Source organism: Mesoplodon bidens, assembly GCF_964165515.1.
Source record: "Mesoplodon bidens genome assembly, chromosome: 14".
In the NCBI taxonomy this organism is placed as follows: Eukaryota; Metazoa; Chordata; class Mammalia; order Artiodactyla; family Ziphiidae; genus Mesoplodon; species Mesoplodon bidens.
This window is the reverse complement of record NC_138170.1, coordinates 53,161,072-53,185,020: the sequence shown is the minus strand read 5'-3', so window position 1 is coordinate 53,185,020 and position 23,949 is coordinate 53,161,072. Positions and strand designations below refer to the sequence as shown.

The window sequence follows — 23,949 nt, the reverse complement described above, 5'->3', positions numbered from 1 at the left end:
ATAAATATAAGAGGCAACAAAGAGAAGGCATTAACGAAACCTACGTCAGTTATGACTGTACAAACCACTTTAGCTTTACTTCTGGAACATTTGACAATTAACAGATCAAGTGGCATCTTTAAGATAATCCAAAATGATGCAGATGTGGAAACTGTGACTTAAGACTATTCTGAAAACCCAGTCAATTACTTTCTGAGAGTCTTTTCTTTAAAATATGCTGTCACTGACAATTGTCCACGGTTTGATCTGATTTTACACAAAGCATCTCACCCTCTGTGAGGGTGACAGATATAGAAAATTTAAGATTGAAAGACTATTACCAATATATGAATCATGCTCTTGTCTAATTCCTACATATTAAATGCAACTGACTGATACGATTTCAGGTAGCTTAAAACAATTACTACTTGCTAGTTAGTGGCATAATTTGAATCTGGAATTCCTCATTCTTAACCTATTGCTATTTCCATCTACTATGTATGTAATTTTCATTCATAAGCTGTGGTTCTATTTTCCAATCTTATCGAAAAATTTTCAACATGCATGTTCAATCTGTTTCAACTAATTATTTATGACTGTGGTAACCATAAAACAGTCAAGCAAATACTTGGATTTCATGGTATTATACTATTTAAAGTGAATTTTCTTTTATTAAAAAAAGTACAGATAGAACAATCAAATACTTTTCAAGTAATAAAACATTATGAGTTAGTTTCATTTGAACTTCTCCTTGGGAGTATTTAAAAAATATAAAGACAGAATTGTTTTTTTCCAAAAACCAGAATTAACATTATATGCTTGGAAATTCACCTTGGCTTTGATCTTTATAATTTATTTAAAGGACCATACTCAGCTTACTCTTTGTTCTTTAAGTTTTTTCAGCATATTTTAAAGGCCAAAAGCAGTCTAATTTTGATGTGGGATTATGTTTATATCACAAGGTATTTCATTTGTACCCTGACTGGTAATATCAGATCAAAAAAAATAGATATAAGATAGCCTACCTCTGCATTGATGATTTCGTATTCTTCTTGTGGCTGTGTTTCTAATTTTGTTCTCACTTTTTCAAATGCATCCATGTTTTCTGAGAGGGATTTTTTGTTTTCTTGTTTAATAGGCAAAAATTCCTGGAAAAAGTTTTATCAGTATGATCATAATATTTCAACTAGGGAGAAAACCTTTGCTTTTTAAAGGTAATTCTTATTTCCTTTTCATTCAAGTACTACAATGTTAGGTCTATACCTATGAAATAATATGCATTTCACAGATCTTAAATGTTTCATAAGCTCAATAAATTATTTCCTCTTTTTCATTTAAAAATGTAAACAAGTAAGGTGGATACTTGATGACTACTATTAATTCAAATGGCTAAGTCCTTAAGATGTAGTAGTACTAAGAAGCGCTGGAAAGTCTTCAGAAATACTATGAGAAAGCAGTAAAGGAAATCCTATGAACATATACGTATTTAATAGCCAGGTGTGAGAAGTAAAAGTTTACTGAGTTTTATAAAGTACTGAAATACTTCCTAAAAAGGGGAAAATGTCAAAGGGAGAGGAAGACATTATCATTATTAATAAATGTCCACTATTATTTTATTCACATCAAGAGTTATGATAAAAAGATTTTCATACTTTATATCTTCATTAGCCATAATTTTCTTCTCATGGAGATAAGGAATCCTCCAAATAGAACTGTTTATTAGCTCAAAAGGCAAATTAATGCTTTATAAAACAGAGCTTCTCTTTGAGGTTAAAAAAATATATATACTCATCTTCAAAAAGGAAAAATAATGGAAAATTAACAAGTAGAGATATAGGTGAAAGCTAAATAAAGCACTCAGTGTCTTATTAGGAGTATCTAATAAGCTAACAGCTTAAGTAAGTTGATCTCTGATGAGCATATAAATATCATATGAATTATTAAAATTTGGATAAGGCAAAACCTCAGTTGTCAAATTTAAAAAAGGGTTGAATAATTCAACACTCCACAGGTTTCCCTTGCTTAAGGAAAATAATTCTAGCCAAGATTTTAAATGTCAGCTTTCTGCCAAAGATGACAACTGTAGTGATTTGTGCCAGAAAGAGCACTAAGCCTTTGGTTAGGACCTGAAACAGCTGGTAAATATTTATTGCACAAGGGTATCCATGATACTTTACCAACAGTGTAGAGAATGTAAGCTATAAATACAGTTTGTATCACAAAGAGTTTACGCAGTCTAAAATTAAACACAAGAATAAAACAGAAAAATCACCAAAGCAAATTAAATGAAAAAATAATCATTCTCACAAAGTTTTTTAGACTTTTTGAGATGCTTTATGATTTGGATTAGATTCACATTAGCAACAATGGCTGTTACAGTAGTCTAAATCATTCAGTCTCTACTTCAATTGAAGTCTCTACTTCAATCATAAAATTAATATGGTTAATGATTTGAAATTCAAATTCTAAAGGCTCATTTTTTTTTTTTTAGTATTTCTACAAAATCTAGTGTTAATCTTTAGTGAGGCAAAATATCTATACCAATAATTTCCTATTATCACCCAAAGCACAAATCAGAAGATCGCTAGAAATTTATCTTGAAACTATATATAACTTAGTGGTAGAAGCTACCTTTTCATATCCAGATACATGCTTATCTATTCTGTTAATTCCTTTTAGAACTTTTGAAGTACAGTCAGGATGGCTATGAAGAGAGTATCTCTTTCTACTACCTTGCAGCTCCTAGCACACTGTAGGTGAGGAGCTGGGCTCTGCCACTTTTAAACACCCATTCTTATTGAGAGCCATGGCCAATGCCAGGCTAAGGCAACAGGGCTGGGCCCAATACCTATCCTCCTAAACTTATTTTACACCCTTGATTAACTTTTTTCTGTGTCACAAATCCAAATAAACTGAGCTCACCTGAACCAAAATAACCCTGAAAGCAATAGGATTTTTAACTGCCTTAATAAAATGGAAGTAGAATTCGAGAGTTTTGTAAATAATTCCTCAAAAGGAATTACTTCCAGGGAAACTGAGATTTTATATAATAATCATAAAGTACTCCAAATTGGTTTTGGTTTAAATTCTGTCCCCAAGAATACCCACTGGGTGTTTTAAGCTTTAATTTCAATGCCAGCTAGCATTACCATTAGGGTATGCAGCTAAACCTAACCATTTAAGCCAAGTATCTTAATGCAGGGGCTCCCAACCTCTGGGCTGTGAACTGGTACCTGTCCGTGGCCTGCTAGGAACCAGGCCATACAGCAGGAGGTGAGCGGCAGGCGAGCGAGCAAAGCTTCATCTGCTGCTCCCCATCGCTCGCATTACCACCTGAACCATCCCTAGCATTAGCACCTGAATCATCCCCCCAACCCCCGTCCATGCAAAAATTGTCTTCCACAAAACTGGTCCCTGGTGCCAAAAAGATTGGGGAACACTGTCTTAATACATGAATAGTCTACTGGTTTTAAGGGAATATACTACCTAAAGGAGCTGAGGTGAGGAAAGCTTTAAATTTAAAAAAAGTTACGTGTATAGTATCACTCAATTAGTGGAAAAAAGAAGCATTCCTTCCCACCTTCTGGGTGGTCCACCACAAAACCATTTTACAACGGAAACTCATAAGACAAGAGAATGGAATATGTAAACTTCACATTTCATTGATTTATTTATTTTTTGGCTACACTGCATGGCATGCAGGATCTTAGTTCCCCAACCAGGGATCAAACCTGTGCCCCCTACAGTGGAAGCATGGAGTCAACCACTGGACTGCCAGGAAAGTCTCTGTAAACTTTATTATAGCAAATAATAATGAACTCTAAAAACAGAAAATAGCACAATAGAAGAACAGTGGGCAGATTTTAGTTAAGATGGTACCATTAATTAATGGCTCATTCCAAGTCTGGGGGCAGGGAGAGTAAAAAGTAGGCGTAGGTCATTTTGTGTCAGAAAGCAAGAAGTGTTCAAAGGTTCATGGAGATGTGTCAAAAGAACACAAAGGCCAGTTTGAAGGGGTTCCTACTAGCCACATTTGGGACAGTTTGAGCATCAAAAACAATAATGACTGTAATTGATTATAATAAACTGAAAAAAAATAAAAACAATAATTTAAAAAGAAGCAAAACACAAAACACACACCTAACTAAAATAAAAAAAATAAAAAGAGGGTGCAAAAAAAGGGGGAAACTCTTCTTAACAGAATACTACCACCTAATAAATGTAGAAAGAACAATAGAAATAGAAAATCATTAGCAACCCCCAGTGAAACAAATGATTAGGGTAAAGATCATCCTTGGTTATTAAACTCATTAGATGAAATGATGTCAGGCAATAAAATATTTGAGACAAAGTATTACCTTAAGTCTTAGGGTAATATTTGAGACAAAGTATTACCCTAAGTCTTAGGGTAATATTTGAGACAAAGTATTACCCTAAGTCTTAGGGTAACAAAGTAGTACCCTAAGTCTACTTAGTAACTGCAAAGGGAATAATGGCCTGTTAACAATGGAGAGCACTAGCAGTTATCACCTTAACTGAAATTATCAAGCTTAGCACCATTAATAATGGGACAAGCTGAGATTACGTGTCTCCTGAAATAATGTAATACGGAACATTTCAATTTAAGACAGAAAAAGAAAAGAGTAAACCTAAAGGAACTAGAAGAAAGGAAATAAAATTAATTTGTTTCAATTAAGTTGATACAGTAACTAACGAGAAGACCAACAAAATAAAAAAGTTGGTTCTTTAAAAAAATGTACTAAGGGGCTTCCCTGGTGGTGCAGTGGTTGAGAGTCCGCCTGCTGAAGCAGGGGATGCGGGTTCGTGCCCCAGGCCGGGAGGATCCCACATGCCACGGAGCAGCTGGGCCTGTGAGCCATGGCCGCTGAGCCTGCACATCCAGAGCCTGTGCTCCGCAACGGGAGAGGCCACAACAGTGAGAGGCCCACGTACCACAAAAAAAAAAAAAAAGAAAAATGTACTAAGAAAGACATGTATAGCAAAACTGATTAAAAAAATGATAAAACATTACGAATGAAAAGGTTGGCATAATTACAGGTATAGTAAAGATTAGAACTTACAATAACATTCTTTATGCTAATATATTTGAAAACATGATAAAATGGATAATATTCCAGAAAATAAATTACCAAAACCAACTCAAAAAAAAGTTGTATAAGCTAATAAATATCAAAGAAATTGATAACTAAGTGTTCCCTTCTTAAAAGAGACACAAAACCCAGATACTTTCAAAGGTAGCTTTCTCTAATCCTCAAGGAAAAGATAATCTCATATGTCAACTATTTAAGAAAAAAAAAAGTCAACTATTTAAAACTACTCAACTTATTTTATCAGGCTGATATAACCCTGACACTAAAACTAGACAGTGACAATATTAGACAATTAAAAATTCTTACTGTAAAATATGGATTGAAAAGACTCTAAAATAAAATTCATAAATCAATGTATTTTTAAAAAGCACAAAATAAAAACAATAATAGTAACAATAAAATCCTATATGACCAAGTAGGATTTACCTTAAGAATGAAAGGATGGTTCAATGTTAGAAAAATCCATCAATCACAAATAAAGGAAATAAATCTTAGGCCCATTTCCATTAATGCAGAAAAAACCAGAAAATAATGCACTTAAAAAATGATAAAAACCTTAAATTAGGAATAGAGAAGAACTTCCTTGACTTAATAAATGATCTGTTTTTTTACACAAAACCATACTAATCATCTGTGAAACTCTTTTCAAGACTCTTAATTATATTCATTTAAAATATCTAGTTATATTTGCTGCTTATTTTCTCATTCAAAAAGTGACTGTTAAATGAAGGAAACTGTTTCCAATGCTCCCTACTTCTAATTTCTCTCCTTGAGCCCAGTAAGATTTTTGTCCTTCTCATTCCACTGACTGCTCTTGTCAAGGTCACTGATGGCCAGAGATACTATGGGGGGGCAGAGACAAGATGGCAGAGTAGAAAGATGTGAGCTCACCTCTTCTATGAAAACACCCAAATCACAACTAACTGCTGAACAACACTGACAAAAAAATCCTGGAACCTACCAAAAAAAAGATATCCTACATCCAAAGACAAAGAAGCCACAACGAGATGGTAGGAGGGGGGCAATCGTGATAAATCAAATACCATACCCGTCAGGGAGATGACCCACAAACTGGAAAATAATCGTATCACAAAAGTTCTCCCACAGGGGCAAAAGTTCTGAGCCCCACATCAGGCTCACCAGCCTGGGCATCTGGCAATGGGAGGAGGAGCCCCCAGAGAATCTGGCTTTGAAGGCCAGCAGATTTTGATAGCAGGAATTCCACAGGACTGGGGGAAACAGAGACTGCACTCTTGGAGGGTGCACACAAAGTCTCATGTGCACCAGGACCAAGGGAAAAAAGAAATGACCTCAAAAGAGCCTGGGCCAGACCTACTGGCTGGTACTGGAGGGTCTTCTGTGGAAGCAGGGGGTGGCTGTGGCTCACTGTGGGGACAAAGACACTGGCAGCAGTAGTTCTGGGGAGTACTCATTGGCGTGAGCCCTACTGGTGGCTGCAATTTTCTCACCAAGACCTGGCCCCACCCAACAGCCTGTAGGCTCCAGTGCTGGGACATCTCAGGCCAGACAACCAACAGGGCAGGAACACATCAGCAGACAGGCTGCTTAAAGTGTTCCTGAGCACACAGCTTCCTGCTAAACACACCCCTTGACATGGCCCTGCCCACCAGAGGGACAAGACCCAGCCCCACCCATCAATGGGCAGGAACCAGTCCTTCCCACCAGGAAGGCTGGACAAACCTCTTAGGCTCATCCACCAGCGGGCAGACAGCAGAAACAAGAAGAACTACAATCCTGTAGCCTGTGGAACAGAAACCATAATCACAGAAAGTTAGACAAAATGAGATGGCAGAGGAATATGTCCCAAATGAAGGAACAAGATAAAACCCCAGAAGAACATCTAAGTGAAGTGGAGATAGGCAATCTTCCTGAAAAAGAATTCACAGTAATGATAGTAAAGATGATCCAAGATCTTGGAAAAGGCACAGATTGAGAAAATACAAGAAATGTTTAACAAAGAGAAGAACTAAAGAACAAACAAACAGAGATGAACAATACAATAACTGAAATGAAAAATACACTTGAAGGAATCAATAGCAGAATAACTAAGGCAGAAGAACGGATAAGTGAGCTGGAAGATAGAAGGGTGGAAATCACTGCTACAGAACAGAATAAAGAAAAAAAGAATGAAAAGAAATGAGGACAGTCTAAGGGACCTCTGGGACAACATTAAAGGCACCAACATTCACATTATAGGGATCCCAGAAGAACAAGACAGAGAGAAGGGACCTGAGAAAATATCTGAAGAGATAATAGCTGGAAACTTCCCTAACGTGGGAAAGGAAACAGTCACTCAAGTCCAGGAAGCACAGAGTCCCAGGCAAGATAAACTGAAGGAGGAACATGCCAAGACACATAGTAATCAAATTGACAAAAATTAAAGACAAAGAAAAAAAAAATAAAAGCAACAAGGGAAGAGCAACAAATAACATACAAGAGAATTCTCATAAGGTTATCAGCTGATTTCTTAGCAGACACTCTGCAAGCCAGAAGGGAGTGGAAGGATATATTTAAAGTGATGAAAGGGAAGAACCTACAACCAAGAATGCTCTAATCAGCAAGGCTCTCATTCAGAGTCAATGGAGAAATCAAAAGCTTTATAGACAAGCAAGAGCTAAGAGAATTTGGCACCACCAGACCAGCTTTGCAACAAATGCTAAAGGAACTTCTCAAGGTGGAAAAGAAAAGGTTACAACTAGAAACAAGAAAATTAAGAAAATTAAAGGTAGGAAATGACCCACATACAAATATGATATCAAAACCAGCAATTGTGAGAAGAGGAGAGTACAAATGCAGGATATTGGAAATGGATTTGAAATTAAAAGACCAGCAACTTAAAACAATCTTGTTTACATATAGACTGCTATATCAAAACCTCATGGTAACTGCAAACTGAAAATCTACAATAGATACACCACAAAAAATAAAAAGGAATCCAAACACAACAGTAAAGTTAGTCATCAAATCACAAGAGAACAAAAGAGGAAGGGTCGAAAAAAGTCCTACAAAAACAAATCCAAAACAATTAACAAAATGGAAATAAGAACATACATGTCGATAATTACTTTAAATGTAAATGGATTAAATGATCCAACAAAAAACAAAGACTGGCTAAATGGATACAAGAATAAGACCCATATATATATGCTATCTACGAGAGATCCACTTCAGATCTAGGGAAACATACAGACTGAAAGTGAGGGGATGGAAAAAGCTATCCCATGCAAATGGAAATAAAAGAATGCTGGAGTAGCAATACTCATATCAGACTAAATAGACTTTAAAATAAAGAATGTTACAAGAGACAAGGAAGGATACTACATAATGATCAAGGGATCAATCCAAGAAAAAGATATACCAATTATAAATATACATGCACCCAACACAGGAGCACCTCAATACATAAGACAACTGCTAACAGCTGTAAAAGAGGAAATCAACAGTAACACAATAATAGTGGGGGACTTTAACACCCCACTTTCATCAATGGACAGATGATCCAGACAGAAAATCAATAAGGAAACACAGGTCTTAAATGACACATTAGATCAGATGAACTTAATTGATATTTACAGAGCATTCCATCCAAAAGCAGCAGAATACACATTCTTCTCCAGTACCCATGGAACACTCTCCAGGACTGATCACACGGTGGGCCACAAAGCGAACCTTGGTAAATTTAAGAAAACTGAAATTGTACCAAGAATCTTTTCCAACTACAATGCTAGGAAAAGAAAACTGTAAAAAAACAGTAAAACAAAACACAACAAAAAAACTGTAAAAAACACAAATACTTGGAGACTAAACAATATGCTACTAAACAACTAATGCATCACTGAAGAAATCAAAGAGGATATCAAAAAATACCTAGAGGGCTTCCCTGGTGGCGCAGTGGTTGGGAGTACGCCTGCCAATGCAGGGGGCGCAGGTTCGTGCCCCGGTCCAGGAGGATCCCGCGTACCATGGAGTGGCTGGGCCCGTGAGCTGTGGCCGCTGAGCCTGCGTGTCCAGAGCCTTGCTCCGCGGCGGGAGGGGCCACAGCGGTGCGAGGCCCGCGTACCGCAAAAACAACAACAAAAAAAAACCTAGAGACAAATAAAAACAAAAGCACACCAATCCAAAACCCATGGGACGCAGCAAAAGCAGTCTTAAGAGAGAAGTTTATAGTAATAAAATCTTACCTCAGGAAACAAGAAAATCTCAAATAAAAAACCTAACCTCACACCTAAAGCAAATAGAGAAAGAAGAACAAACAAAACTCAAAGTTAGTAAAAGGAAAGAAATCATAAAGATCAGAGAAAAAATAAATGAAATAGAAACAAAGAAAACAATAGAAAAGATCAATGAAACTAAAAGCTGGTTCCATGAAAAGATAAACAAAACTGATAAACCTTTAACCAGACTCCTTAAGAAAAAAAGGTAGAGGGCTCAAATCAATAAAATTAGAAATGAAAAAGGAGAAGTTACAATGGACACCACAGAAATACAAGGGATCATATGAAACTACTACAAGCAACTATATGCCAATAAAATGGACAACCTAGAAGAAATGGACAAATTCTTAGAAAGGTACAATCTCCCAAGACTGACCCAGGAAGAATGGAAAATATGAACAGACCAATCACAAGTAGTGAAATTGAAATCTGTGATTAAAAAACTCCCAACTAACAAAAGTCCAGGACCAGACGGCTTCACAGGTGAATTCTATCAAACATTTAGAGAAGAGTTAACACCTATCCTTCTGAAACTCTTCCAAAAAACTGCAGAGGAAGGAACACTCCCAAACTCATTCTATGAGGCCACTGTCACCCTGATACCAAAATCAGACAGATACCACAAGAAAAGAAAATTACAGGCCAGTATCACTGATGAAGATAGATGCTAAAATCTTCAACAAAATATTTGCAAACTGAATCCAACGATATATTAAAAGGATCATACACCATGAAAAAGTGGGATTTATCCCAGGGATGCAAGGATTTTTCAATATCCACAAAACAATCAGTATGACACACCACATCAACAAATTAAAGAATAAAAACCATATGATCATCTCAATAGAAAATGCTTTTGACAAAATTCAACACCCATTTATGATGACAACTCTCCAGAAAGTGGGTATAGAGAGAACATACTTCAACATAACAAAGGCCATATATGACAAAACTATAGCTAATATCAAACTCAGTGGTGAAAAGCTCAAAGTATTTCCTCTAAGATCAGGAACAAGACAAAGATGTCCACTCTTGTCACTTTCATTTAACATAGTTTTGGAAGTCCTAGGCATGGCAATCAGAGAAGAAAAAGAAATACAAGGAATCCAAATTGGAAAAGAAGAAGTAAAACTGTCACTGTTTCAGATGACATGATGCTATCCATAGAAAATTCTGAAGAAGCTACCAGAAAACTACTAGAGCTCATCAATGAATTCAGTAAAGTTGCAGGATACAAAACTAATACCTAGAAATCTGTTGAATTTCTATGCAGTAACAACAAAAGATCAGAAAGAGAAATTAAAGAAACAATCCCATTTACTCTTGCATCAAAAAGAATAAAATGCCTAGGAATAAACCTACCTAAGGAGACAAAAGACCTATAACCCCAAAACTATAGGACACTGATGAAAGAAATCAAAGATGACACAGATGGAAAGACATACCATGTTCTTAGATTGTAAGAATCAATACTGTCAAAATGACTATACTACCAAGGCAATCCAGATTCAATGCAATCCCTAACAAATTACCAATGGTATTTTGCACAGAACTAGAACAAAAAATTTTAAAATTTGTATGGAGACACAAAAGACCCTGAATAGCCAAAGCAATCTTGAGAAAGAAAAACAGAGCTGGAGGAATCAGGCTTCCTGACTTCAAATTATACTGCAAAGCTACGGTAATCAAGACAGTATGGTACTGGCACAAAAACAGAAATATAGATCAAAGGAACAGGATAGAAAGCCCAGAGATAAACCCATGCGCCTATGGTCAATTTATCTACGACAAAGGAGGAAAGACTACACAATGGAGAAAAGACAGTCTCTTCAATAAATAGTGCTGGGAAAACTGGACAGCTACATGTAAAAGAATGAAATTAGAATATTCTTTAACACCATACATAATAATAAACTCAAAATGGATTAAAGACCTAAATGTAACAGCAGATACTATAAAACTCTTAGAGGAAAACATAGGCAGAACACCCTTTGACATAAATCGCAGCAATATCTTTTTCAATCCATCTCCCAGAGTAATGGAAATAAAAACAAAAATAAACAAATGGACCTAATTAAACTCAAAAGCTTTTGCACAGCAAAGGAAACCATAAACAAAACGAAAAGACAACTCACAGAATGGGAGAAAATATTTGCAAAGATGCAATCAACAAGGGATTAATCTCCAAACTTACAAACAGCTCATGCGGCTCAATATCAAAAAAACAAACAACCCAATCAAAAAAACAAAAAACCCAATCAAAAAATGGGGAGAAGACCTAAATAGACATTTCTCCAAAGACATACAGATGGCCAAGAGGCACATGAAAAGATGCTCAACATCACTAATTATTAGAGAAATGCACACCAAAACTACAATGAGATATCACCTCACACCAGTCGGAATGGTCATCATCAAAAGTCTACAGGGCTTCCCTGGTGGCGCAGTGGTTGAGAGTCCGCCTGCCAATGCAGGGGACGTGGGTTCGTGCCCCAGTCCGGGAAGATCCCACATGCTGCGGAGCGGCTGGGCCCGTGAGCCATGGACGCTGAGCCTGCGCATCTGGAGCCTGTGCTCCGCAACGGGAGAGGCCTGCGTAATGTAAAAAAAAAAAAAAAAAAGAAGTCTACAAACAAAAAATGCTGGAGAGGGTGTGAAGAAAAGGGAACCCTCCTACACTGTTGGTGGGAATGTAAATTGGTATAGCCACAATGGAGAACGATATGGAGGTTCCTTAAAAAACTAAAAATAGAGCTACCATATGATCCAGCAATCCCACTCCTGGGCATATATCTGGAGAAAACCATGGTTTGAAAGGATGCATGCACCCCAATGTTCATTGCAGTGCTGTTTACAATAGCCAAGAATGGAAGCAACCTTAATACCCACTGACAGAGGAATGGATAAAGAAGATGTGGTACATATATACATTGGAATATTACTCAGCCATTAAAAAGAATGAAATTGTGCCATTTGTAGCAACATGGATGGACCCAGAGATTATCATACTAAGTGAAGTCAGACAGAGAAAGGCAAATATCATATGATATCACTTACATGCAGAATCTTAAAAAAATGATACAAATGAACTTATTTCCAAACTGAAACAGACTCACAGACTTAGAAAACAAACTTATCGTTTGGGACTTCCCTGTCGGCGCCACAAAGAATCTTCCTGTCAATGCAGGGGGCATGGGTTCGATCCCTGGTCTGGGAAGATCCCACATGCCACGGAGCAACTAAGCCTGTTCGCCACAACTATGGAGCCTGAGCTCTAGAGCCCATGCTCCACAACTACTGAAGCCCAGGTGCTCTACAGCCCATGAGCCACAACTACTGAGCCCACGCGCCACAACTACGAAGCCTGCGTGCCGCGACTACTGAGCTCACATGTTGCAACTACTGAAGCCCGCGTGCCTAGAGCCTGTGCTCTGCAATAAGAGAAGCCACCACAATGAGAAGCCCATGCACAGCAACGAGACGTCCACGCCCTGCGACAAACATTAGCCCCCATTCACAACTAGAGAAAAGCCCACACGCAGCAATGAAGACCCAATGCAACCAAAAAATAAATAAAATTTTTTTTAAAAAAGAAAAACTTATGGCTAACAAAGGGGAAAGGTGGGTGGGGGGAGGGATAAATTGGGAGTTTGGGATTGACATATACACACTACTATATTTAAAATAGATAAACAAGGACAGCACAGGGAACTCTGCTCAATATTCTGTAATAACCTAAGTGCAAAAAGAATTTGAAATAGATACATGTATATGTGTAACTGAATCACTTTGCTGTACACCTGAAACACAACACTGTTAATGAACTATACTCCAATATAAAATAATAGTGAAAAAAATAAGATATTACTTCATTAAAAAAAAGGTCACTGACGGCCACTACATCACAAAATACAAATGTTAATTCTAAGTATTCACAGTACTTGACCTATCAGCATTATAAACAGTTGATCACTTCCTCCTCCTAAAAACACTTTTCTTCACTTGGCTTCCAGGATACCTCATTCTCATTGTTTGCCTCCTATCTCATTGGCCCTTCTCAGTGTCTTTAGCTAGTTCCTACTCAACTCCTTGGCTCTTACCATCAAAATACCCTGGACCACTTCTTCATCTATAGTGTGCACTAATTCCTTTGGTGATCTCATCCAGTCTCATGACCTTAAAAGCTATTTATGTGCAGAGGACTCCTAAATTTATATGTCTAACAAGTATGTCAAAAAATGTCCAAAACTGAACATCCAATTTCCCCATGTACCTTCTCACCACAAAAATCTCCTGTTCTGTAGGCAATCTTTCCTATTTTCATAAATAACTCTCTTTCCAAGCTGCTCATGCTTGAAAGTATTAGTCTCCTTCGTCTTTCTCTCTTGCCACAATCAAGTGATCTGCAAACCTTGTCAATTCTACTTTCAAGATATATCTAGAATCTGACCACTTCTCACACTTGTACTATGCTGGTGGTACCAGTATCGTTTCTCCTTTAGATTACTGCAATAGCCAAAATGCTCTGTTTCTGCCTCTACCTTCCATAGTCTATTTTCAACAAAGGAACTAGAGTGAGCCTGAAGTCAGATTATATCACTCCTTCACTCAAAACCCCATCCAATGGTTTTCCCATCTCACTCAAGAGGAAAAATCCTTAAAACGGTCTACAAGAGGGCTTCCCTGGTGGCGCAGCGGTTGAGAGTCCGCCTGCCGATGCAGGGGACATGGGTTCGTGTCCCGGTCTGGGAGGATCCCACATGTCGCGGAGCGGCTGGGCCCGTGAGCCATGGCCGCTGAGCCTGCGCGTCCGGAGCCTGTGCTCCGCAACGGGAGAGGCCACGACAGTGGGAGGCCCGCATACCGCAAAAAAAAAAAAAAAAAAAAAAAAAAAAAAAAACGGTCTACAAGAGCCTAAAGGATCTTGCCCCATTACCTTGCTGAACTCATCTGCTACTACATTCCTCCCTCAACCACTTACTCTGAGCCACACTGGCCTCTTTGATGTTTCTTGAATATGTCAGGCTTGCTCCCACCTTACTTTCTTAGAACTTACTGTGCCCTATGCCCAAACACCTACTTGAAGCTATTGCTCAAATATCATCTCAGTTAGGCTTGCCTTGACCACTCCACTAAAATCACAGTTCACCCTATCCCAACATGGCCTATCTAATATTTCCTTGTCCTATTTTATTTTATTATTTATTTATTTATTTATTTATTTATTTTTTGGTACGCAGGCCTCTCACTGTTGTGGCCTCTCGTGTTGCAGAGCACAGGCTCTGGACACGCAGGCTCAGCAGCCATGGCTCACGGGCCCGGCGGCTCCACGGCATGCGAGATCTCTCCAGACTGCGGCACGAACCCATGTCCCCCGCATCGGCAGGCAGACTCTCAACCACTGCGCCACCAGGGAAGCCCCCTATTTTATTTTTCATTGTACTTACTGCCTCTGACATACTTTATATTTTACTCACATATTTCTTTATTCTTTCTCTATCCCTAGAAGTAGAATAAGCTCCATGAAGGCAGGTATCTTTGTTTCCTTTGCTCGATGCTATATACCCAATGGGTAGAATGATGCATAGTAGGTGTTCAACAAATAATTGCTGAATTGAATGAAACATAGAGAGCACAAAACATAAAAATTTAGACTTATTTAACAAAAGACATCATAAAAAAGGTGAAAGGACAGCACAAATATAGATAAGATATCCATGCACAAATAAAAGACAAAGGATATGTAAAAAACTCCTATGAATCAGTAAGAAAAAGACAAACTCCATAGGAAAAATGGTCAAACATCATCAATAAGCAATTCAGGAAGACAAAACCAATGGTGTCAATAAACATGAAGAGATGCTCAACCATTATTAGGGCAATGAAAATTAAGCAACAATGACATATTATTTACCCATCAGCAGAGCAAAAAGGTCTGATAATATCAAATGTTATTCAAGATATAGAGATAGAATTCTTATATATTCCTTTCTATCTTGAGTGTAAGATAGTTCTATCAATTCAGAAATTAATTTAACAAGAAACATTAGGATGTGAATACAATTAGGAATGCCAATATTAGATACAGACTCTAGAGAAAGACAAGCACACATGGATAAGGAGATACATACAAGATTGTGCTCTGCAGCTTTTTTTGGGTAAGTCTGGAAATTAGAAACAACCTACATGCTTGTCCAAAGAACACAGATTAATTCTGGCATATCATAGAATATTATGCAGCAGTTGTAAAAAATGAAACAGAGATACATATATTAATGTGGAACCTCAAAATCAAAATGTTGAACAGCAAAGCAAGTTATACAATTGTATGTACATTATTTACCTAAAGTTGTAAAACATGCAAAACAATATTATATATGATCAGTGGATACAAATATATATGCTATCAAATTACATAAAAATAGAATGGAAAGAGGTTAAGGACAACGATCACCACTGGGGAGGTAAGGAAGATAATGTGATCAGGGAAGTACACAGGAGACTTTCAAATACATCTGTAACTTTTTTGGTTAAGAAAAAAGTCACACTGAGTAGTGGATACATGGGTATTTGCTATGGTATTCTCTCTCTCTTTGTATATATCTGTAGTGACTTATAATAAAAGATATTTAAAAGAAAGGTGATGTGAATCAAGTTACCTGAGGTTTGGTTCTGACTCCATTAATTTTTATAATTTTTAAAAATTTTATCTTGGGCTCAGTGACTTTAGTTTTTTCATTTGTAAAGAAAGAACTCACACACTTCCTGATTTCAAAACTTACTAGAATGCTATGGCAATCAAGAGTGTAGTACTGGCCTAAGGACAAACATACAGATCAACAGGATAGAACTGACAGTCCAGAAATAAACCCTTACGTTTATGGTCAGTAGATTCTTGATAAGCGTGCTAAGAAAATTCGATGGGAAAAGAAAAGTCTTTTCAACAAATGATGCTGGGCTCAGTGGATATTCACAAGCAAAAGAATGAAGTCAAACTCTGACCCCTCATAGCACATACAAAAAATAAATTCAAAATAGGCCAAAGACCTAAAGAAAGCTCACGTTAGATGATTTCTCTGGTCTTTCTTCAAGCAATAAAATTTATGGTTACATGAAAAGAAAAAATCATTCATTCAACAATTAACTCATCCACAAACATTTACTGGTTATCTAGTATGTGGCAGTCATTAATGCTACGTGTGGGGCATATAAACATGTACGTTGTAAAATTCTTGTCTTCAGGGACTTCCCAATCTAATGGAAAGAGGAAAAAAATTTAAATAATAATAATTATATAATAATAATAAAATAGCATAGGAGTAAATACAGTGTCATGCCTTTTATGGCTTCAACCACTACCTTATACATGGACCTCTCTTCCCAACTTCCAGACTCATATCCAGCTGATGAGTAAAATCTCCACATCAATAGTGAGTTACATTTACTCCTTCTCCTTCCTCACCCTTAACATCTGAGTAATGGTAAAGCTATACACGTGACTGTGAAATAAGTCTGTTCGAAACATAAATATGATCCACATGTGTTTTCAAATGTTGTGATTTTGAAAAGTTAACATGATGTCTATCCCAGTAAGGGGGATATCACCCTGTAATCAAATACAATAAGAAATCGGAGGGAATTCCCTGGCGGTTCAGCAGTTAGGACTCGGTGCTTTCACTCCCATGGCCCAGGTTCAATCCCTGGTTGGGGAACTCTACTAAGTGGGATAAATAAAGATCAGAGTAGCTTTGTGTCAGTTTAGGTCAGGTTTTGCAAAAAAAAAATAATAAGTAAATATTTTTGTAAGGGACTTCTGGATTTTAGAATCCAAATAGATCAGAGATTATCACCCTATGTTCTCTATTATTCTACTAAAATGCCCCAAATAAAATGTAATCACTGTAACTGTGAAGTTTGACTGATTCTATCTCTTCAATCCTCCCTCAAATCTTACACTTTTCTCCATTTTTCTGGCTATGTCCTTAGTTTAGGGTCTCATCTTCATTCACCTTATGACAAGGCTTCCTACTTCCAATCTATTTTCTGCAATTCTGTCAAAGTGATTCTTCTAAAATGCAAATCTGATTGCATCTACATTTTTCAAAGACTTTCTATTGCTTTTAGGATGCAGTTCAAATTTCTCACAAGATTTACACAACTGCCTATACATGATCTGGCCCCTGCTTACTTTTTCTGGTTTATCTTTGACCATTTTGGCTACAGTACTTGTAGGGACTGCCCTCTCTCGATGTGGGGCTCTTGTAAGTGTTGCTCCCTGTGCCTGGTATTACCTTAACTACACTCTCAGTCCTTTCTATTTTTTCTAGCTCGATCCTTTATTTGGGGACTTAGGTTCAACAATTACACTGCAACCCACAGAATGGCATTCTATAAAATAGATGTAGGCCCCTATTTATGGGGACAGTCATTCACTCAACAGTATTTATTACTATGTCATGCACTGTCTCAGACAATAGGGAAGCAATACTGAACTGACAGACATGGACCCTGCTCTTATGGAGTTTACATTTTAGCTGGGAAGACAAAACAAAAAAGGACACTGACAAATGAAGTAATAATTGTGGTAAAGTAGTGAGAAGGAAACAAGGTTAAGGTAAAAAATGAGCTTCAGTTACTTTGATCACCATGGTCAGAAATGGCCTTTCTCAGGAGGTAACATTTAATCAAGACATAAAATAGGAAAAGGAACTAGACATGCAGGCGTCAATGGGATTAGCGGTTAGTATGTAAAGGTCCTGAGATAGATGGGAAAGAGTTCTGTTCTTTGATCCAGGAGATGCCTGTTGTAGCTTGACCAAAGTGAATGTGGGCAAAGTGGCAAGAAATGAGTTCGGGGCTAGATCTTGCAGAGTCTTGGGGAACAGGACTAGGAAAATGGAGTTTATGTTTATGTGTTAAGAACTTCTGGAAAGGTTTTAAGCTACAAAGTGACATGATTTAATTTATATTTTAAGATCACTCTTCTAAATGTATGAAAATGTGTTGGAAGGGAAGAGGCAAGCAAGAAACCTAGTTAGGTGGCTTCTCCAGTTGTCCAGGTGAAAGATAACTGAGTGATGAAGGTACAGATGGAGAACTATGGACAGATTCACCATACATTTTGGAGGTTAATTCAATGTGTTTCTGAAAGCATGTCAGACATGATGGTATACATGACCTGGAGTATATGAATATTTCATTAGAAAGAGTATAACCAGCACATCAGACTGGTGACTTACTATTATTCCTTGGGATGAGACAAGTTGGTTAGGCAAAAATAATTAAGTATATAATAGGCTAGATGGTACAGTGACATGGTAAAAATCACAAAGCTAGTTTGGTATGCACTGTTAACGGATGTGACGGCAGGGTAAAGGAACAGGAGGAATAAAATATGTTTCCCCATGTTCTGCCTTGAACAACTGAGTACAGAGCAATGAAATAAAGAAGAGCGGAGTCAGGGCTGGCAGAGCTGAAGTTCAACTGTGGACAGTTTGAGAAGTCAGTAAGATGTCCAACTGAAGATTAATTCTGTGCAGCACAGAGATGAGTCTGGGATGAAGATAATAACTGCTATGGTACTAAGTCCATGGGAATGGACAAAATTACTTAGGAAGAAATTAAGAAGAGAAAAAAGCGCCAGGACCAAGCCCTGAGAAACTTCACAGTAGAGAAGTCACATGGAAGAAAAGTTAGAAAAGGAGAGTGAGAAGGGTTGGTTTGTAAAGTAGGAGGAAAACCAGGAAAACGTGGCGTCAAGAGGCTAAAAGAGTGTTTCATGGAGGGAATGGTCAAGCATGTCAAATCTGCTGAGAGCGCATCAGAGATGAGGAAAGGGAAGTGTCTACTAGGTTGAAATATATTACATCTTTGGTGACAATGACAGAGGTTCTAATGGAGGAGGGGGGCCATACTCCAGCAGGTTAAAGAGTAAATGGAAAGTGGAGAAAAAAACAAAAAATAAAGAAGTGGTAGCTACGTACAATTCTGCAGCCTGTGGAACAAAAACCACATTCACAGAAAGACAGACAAGATGAAAAGGGAGAGGGCTATGTACCAGATGACGGAACAAGAAAAAACCCTGGAAAAACAACTAAACAAAACGGAGATAGGCAATCTTCCAGAAAGAGAATTCAGAATAATGACAGATGATCATTATTGATGAAGATGATCCAGGACGTCGGAAAAAGAATGGAGGGAAAGATTGAGAAGATGCGAGAAATGTTTAAAAAGATCTAGAAGAATTAAAGAACAAACAAACAGAGATGAAAAATATCATAACTGAAATGAAAAACACACTAGAAGGAATCAACAGCAGGATAACTGAGGCAGAACGGATAAGTGACCTGGAAGACAGAATGGTGGAATCCACTGCTGCACAACAGAATAAAGAAAAAAGAATGAAAAGAAATGAAGACAGCCTAAGAGACCTCTGGGACAAGATTAAACGCAACAACATTTGCATTATACGGGTCCCAGAAGGAGAAGAAAAAGAGAAAAGCCCCAAGAAAATACTTGGAAAGATTATAGTCGAAAACTTCCCTAACATGGGAAAGGAAACAGCCACCCAAGTCCAGGAAGTGCAGAGAGTCCCATACAGGATAAACCCAAGGAGAAACACGCCGAGACACATAGTAATAAAACTGGCAAAAATTAAAGACAAAGAAAAATTATTGAAAGCAGCAAGGGAAAAACAACAAATAACATACAAGGGCACTCCCATAAGATTAACAGCTGATTCTCAGCAGAAACACTACAAGCCAGAAGGGAGTGGCATGATATACTTAAAGTGATGAAAGGGAAGAACCTACAATCAAGATTACGCTACCCAGTGAGGATCTCATTCAGATTCAATGGAGAAATCAAAAGCTTATAGACAAGGAAAAGCGAAGAGAATTCTGCACCACCAAAACAGCTCTACAACAAATGCTAAAGGAAATCCTCTAAGTGGGAAACACGAGAGAAGAAAAGGACCTACAAAAACAAACCCAAAACAATTCAGAAAATGGTCATAGGAACATACATATCGATAATTACCTTAAACATGAATGGATTAAATGCTCCAACCAAAAGACCCAGGCTTGCTGAATGGATACAAAAACAAGACTCATATATAGGCTGTCTACAAGAGACCCACTTCAGACCTAGGGACACATACAGACCAAAAGTGAGGGGATGGAAAAAGATATTCCATGCAAATGGAAATCAAAAGAAAGCTGGAGTAGCAATACTCGTATCAGACAAAATAGACTTTAAAATAAAGGCTATTACAAGAGTCAAAGAAGGACACTACATAATGATCAAGGGATCAATCCAAGAAGATATAACAATTGTAAATATTTATGCACCCAACATAGGAGCACCTAAATACATAAGGCAACTGCTAAAAGCTCTGAAAGAGGAAATCGACAGTAACACAATAATAGTGGGGGACATTAACACCTCACTTACACCAAACGAAAAATTAATAAGGAAACAAAAGCTTTAAATGACACAACAGACCAGATAAATTTAATTGATGTTTATAGGACATTCCATCCAAAAACAGCAGATTATACTTTCTTCTCAACTGCGCACGGAACATTCTCCAGGATAGATCACATCTTGGGTCACAAATCAAGCTTCAGTAAATTTAAGAAAATTGAAATCATATCAAGCATCTTTTCTGACCACAACACTATAAGATTAGAAATGAATTACAAGGAAAAAAACACAAACACATGGAGGCTAAACAATACGTTACTAAATAACTAAGAGATCACTGAAGAAGTCAAAGAGGAAATCAAAAAATACCGAGTGACAAATGACGATGAAAACACGACGACCCAAAACCTATGGGATGCAGCAAAAGCAGTTCTAAGAGGGAAGTTTACAGCTATACAAGCCTACCTCAAGAAATAAGAAAAATGTCAAATAAACAATCTAACCTTACACCTAAAGGAACTAGAGAAAGAAGAACAAACAAAACCCAAAGTTAGCAGAAGGAAAGAAATCATAAAGATCAGAGGAGAAATAAATGAAATAGAAACAAAGAAAGCAATAGCAAGATCAATAAAACTAAAAGCTGGTTCTTGGAGAAGATAAACAAAATTGATAAATCACTATCCAGACTCATCAAGAAAAAGAGGGAGAGGGCTCAAATCAATATAATTAGAAATGAAAAAGAAGTTACAGCAGACACTGCAGAAATACAAAGCATCCTAAGAGACTACTACAAGCAACTCTATGCCAGTAAAATGGACAACCTGGAAAAAATGGACAAATTCTTACAAATGTATAACTTTCCAAGACTGAACCAGGAAGAAACAGAAAATATGAACAGACCAATCACAAGTAATGAAATTGAAACTGTGATTAAAAATCTTCCAACATACAAAAGTCCAGGACCAGATGACTTTCCAGGTGAATTCCATCAAACATTTAGAGAAGAGCTAACACCCATCCTTCTCAAACTCTTCCAAAAAATCGTGGAGGAAGCAACACACCCAAACTCATTCTACGAGGCCACCATCACCCTGATACCAAAACCAGAAAAAGATACTACAAAATAAGAAAATTACAGACCAATATCACTGATGAATATAGATGCAGAAGTCCTCACAAAACACTAGCAAACAGAATCTAACAGCACATTAAAAGGATCATACACCATGATCAAGTGGGATTTATCCCAGGGATGCAAGGATTCTTCAATATATGCAAATCAATCAATGTGATACACCATATTAACAAACTGAAGAAGAAAAACCATATGATCATCTCAATAGATGGAGAAAAAGCTTTTGACAAAATTCAACACCCATTTATGATAGAAACTCTCCAGAAAGTGGGCATAGAGGGAAACTACCTCAACAAAATAAAGGCCATATATGACAAATCCACAGCAAACATCATTCTCAGTGGAGAAAAACTGAAAGCATTTCTTCCAAGATCAGGAACAAGACAAGGATGTCCACTCTCACCACTATTACTCAACATAGTTGTGGAAGTCCTGGCCATGGCAATCAGAGAAGAAAAAGAAATAAAAGGAACGCAAATTGGGAAAGAAGTAAAACTGTCACTGTTTACAGATGATATGATACTATACATAGAGGATCCTAAAAGATGCCATCAGAAAACTTTTAGAGCTAATCAATGAATCTGGTAAAGTTGCAGGATACAAAATCAATGCACAGAAATCTCTTGCATTCCTATACACTAATGATGAAAAATCTGAAAGAGAAATTAAGGGAACACTCCCATTTACCAGTGCAACAAAAAGAATAAAATACCTAGGAATAAACCTACCTAGGGAGACAAAAGACCTTTATGCAGAAAACTATAAGACACTGATGAAAGAAATTAAAGATGATACCAACAGATGGAGAGATACACCATGTTCTTGGTTGGAAGAATCAATATTGTGAAAATGACTATACTACCCAAAGCAATCTACAGATTCAATGCAATCCCTATCAAATTACCAATGGCATTTTTTTTTACAGAACTAGAACAAAAAATCTTAAAATTTGTATGGAGACACAAAAGACCCCAAATAGCCAAAGCAGTCTTGAGGGAAACAAACGGAGCTGGAGGAATCAGACTCCCTGACTTCAGACGATACTACAAAGTTACAGTAATCCAGACAATATGGTACTGACACAAAAACAGAAATATAGATCAATGGAACAGAATAGAAAGGCCAGAGAGAAACCTACACACCTATGATCAACTATCTATGACAAAGGAGGCAAGGATATACAATGGAGAAAAGACAGTCTCTTAAACAAGTGGTGCTGGGAAAACTGGACAGCTCCATGTAAAAGAAGGAAATTAGAACACTCCCTAACACCATACACAAAAATAAACTCAAAATTGATAAGAGACCTAACTAAATGTAAGACCGGGCACTATAAAACTCTTAGAGGAAAACATAGGAAGAACACTCTTTCACATAAATCACAGCAAGGTCTTTTTTGATCCACCTCCTAGAGTAATGGAAATAAAAACAAAAGTAAACAAATGGGACCGAGTGAAAATTCAAAGCTTTCGCACAGCAAAGGAAACCATAAACAAGACGAAAAGACAACCCTCAGAATGGGAGAAAATATTTGCAAACGCATCAACGGACAAAGGATTAATCTCCAAAATATATAAACAGCTCAGGCAGCTCAATATTAAAAAAACAACCCAATCCAAAAATGGGCAGAAGACCTAAACAGACATTTCTCCAAAGAAGACATACAGATGGCCAAGAAGCATATGAAAAGCTGCTCAACATCACTAATTATTAGAGAAATGCAAATCAAAACTACAATGAGGTATCACCTCACACCGGTTAGAATGGGCATCATCAGAAAATCTACAAACAACAAATGCTGGAGAGGGTGTGGAGAAAAGGGAACCCTCTTGCACTGTTGGTGGGAATGTAAATTGGTACAGCCACTATGGAGAACAGTATGGAAGTTCCTTAAAAAACTAAAAATAGAATTACCATATGACCCAGAAATCCCACTACTGGGCATATACCCTTAGAAAACCATAATTCAAAAAGACACATGCACCCCAATGTTCACTGCAGCACTATTTACAATGGCCGGGTCATGGAAGCAACCTAAATGCCCATCGACAGATGGGCGAATGGA

The 23,949-nt window shown here is 37.4% G+C and overlaps 1 protein-coding gene across 3 annotated transcripts in view; it reads right to left on the bottom strand.

The window, feature by feature from the left end:
* Positions 1-23,949, bottom strand: part of PREPL (prolyl endopeptidase like) — a 55,116-nt gene that overhangs the window by 25,345 nt on the left and 5,822 nt on the right. For all 3 annotated transcript variants that reach the window (XM_081254961.1, XM_081254962.1, XM_081254963.1), the window contains one exon: positions 1,005-1,127. In XM_081254961.1, coding sequence (XP_081111087.1) covers positions 1,005-1,127 — 123 coding nt within the window. The remainder of the gene's footprint in view (positions 1-1,004; positions 1,128-23,949) is intronic.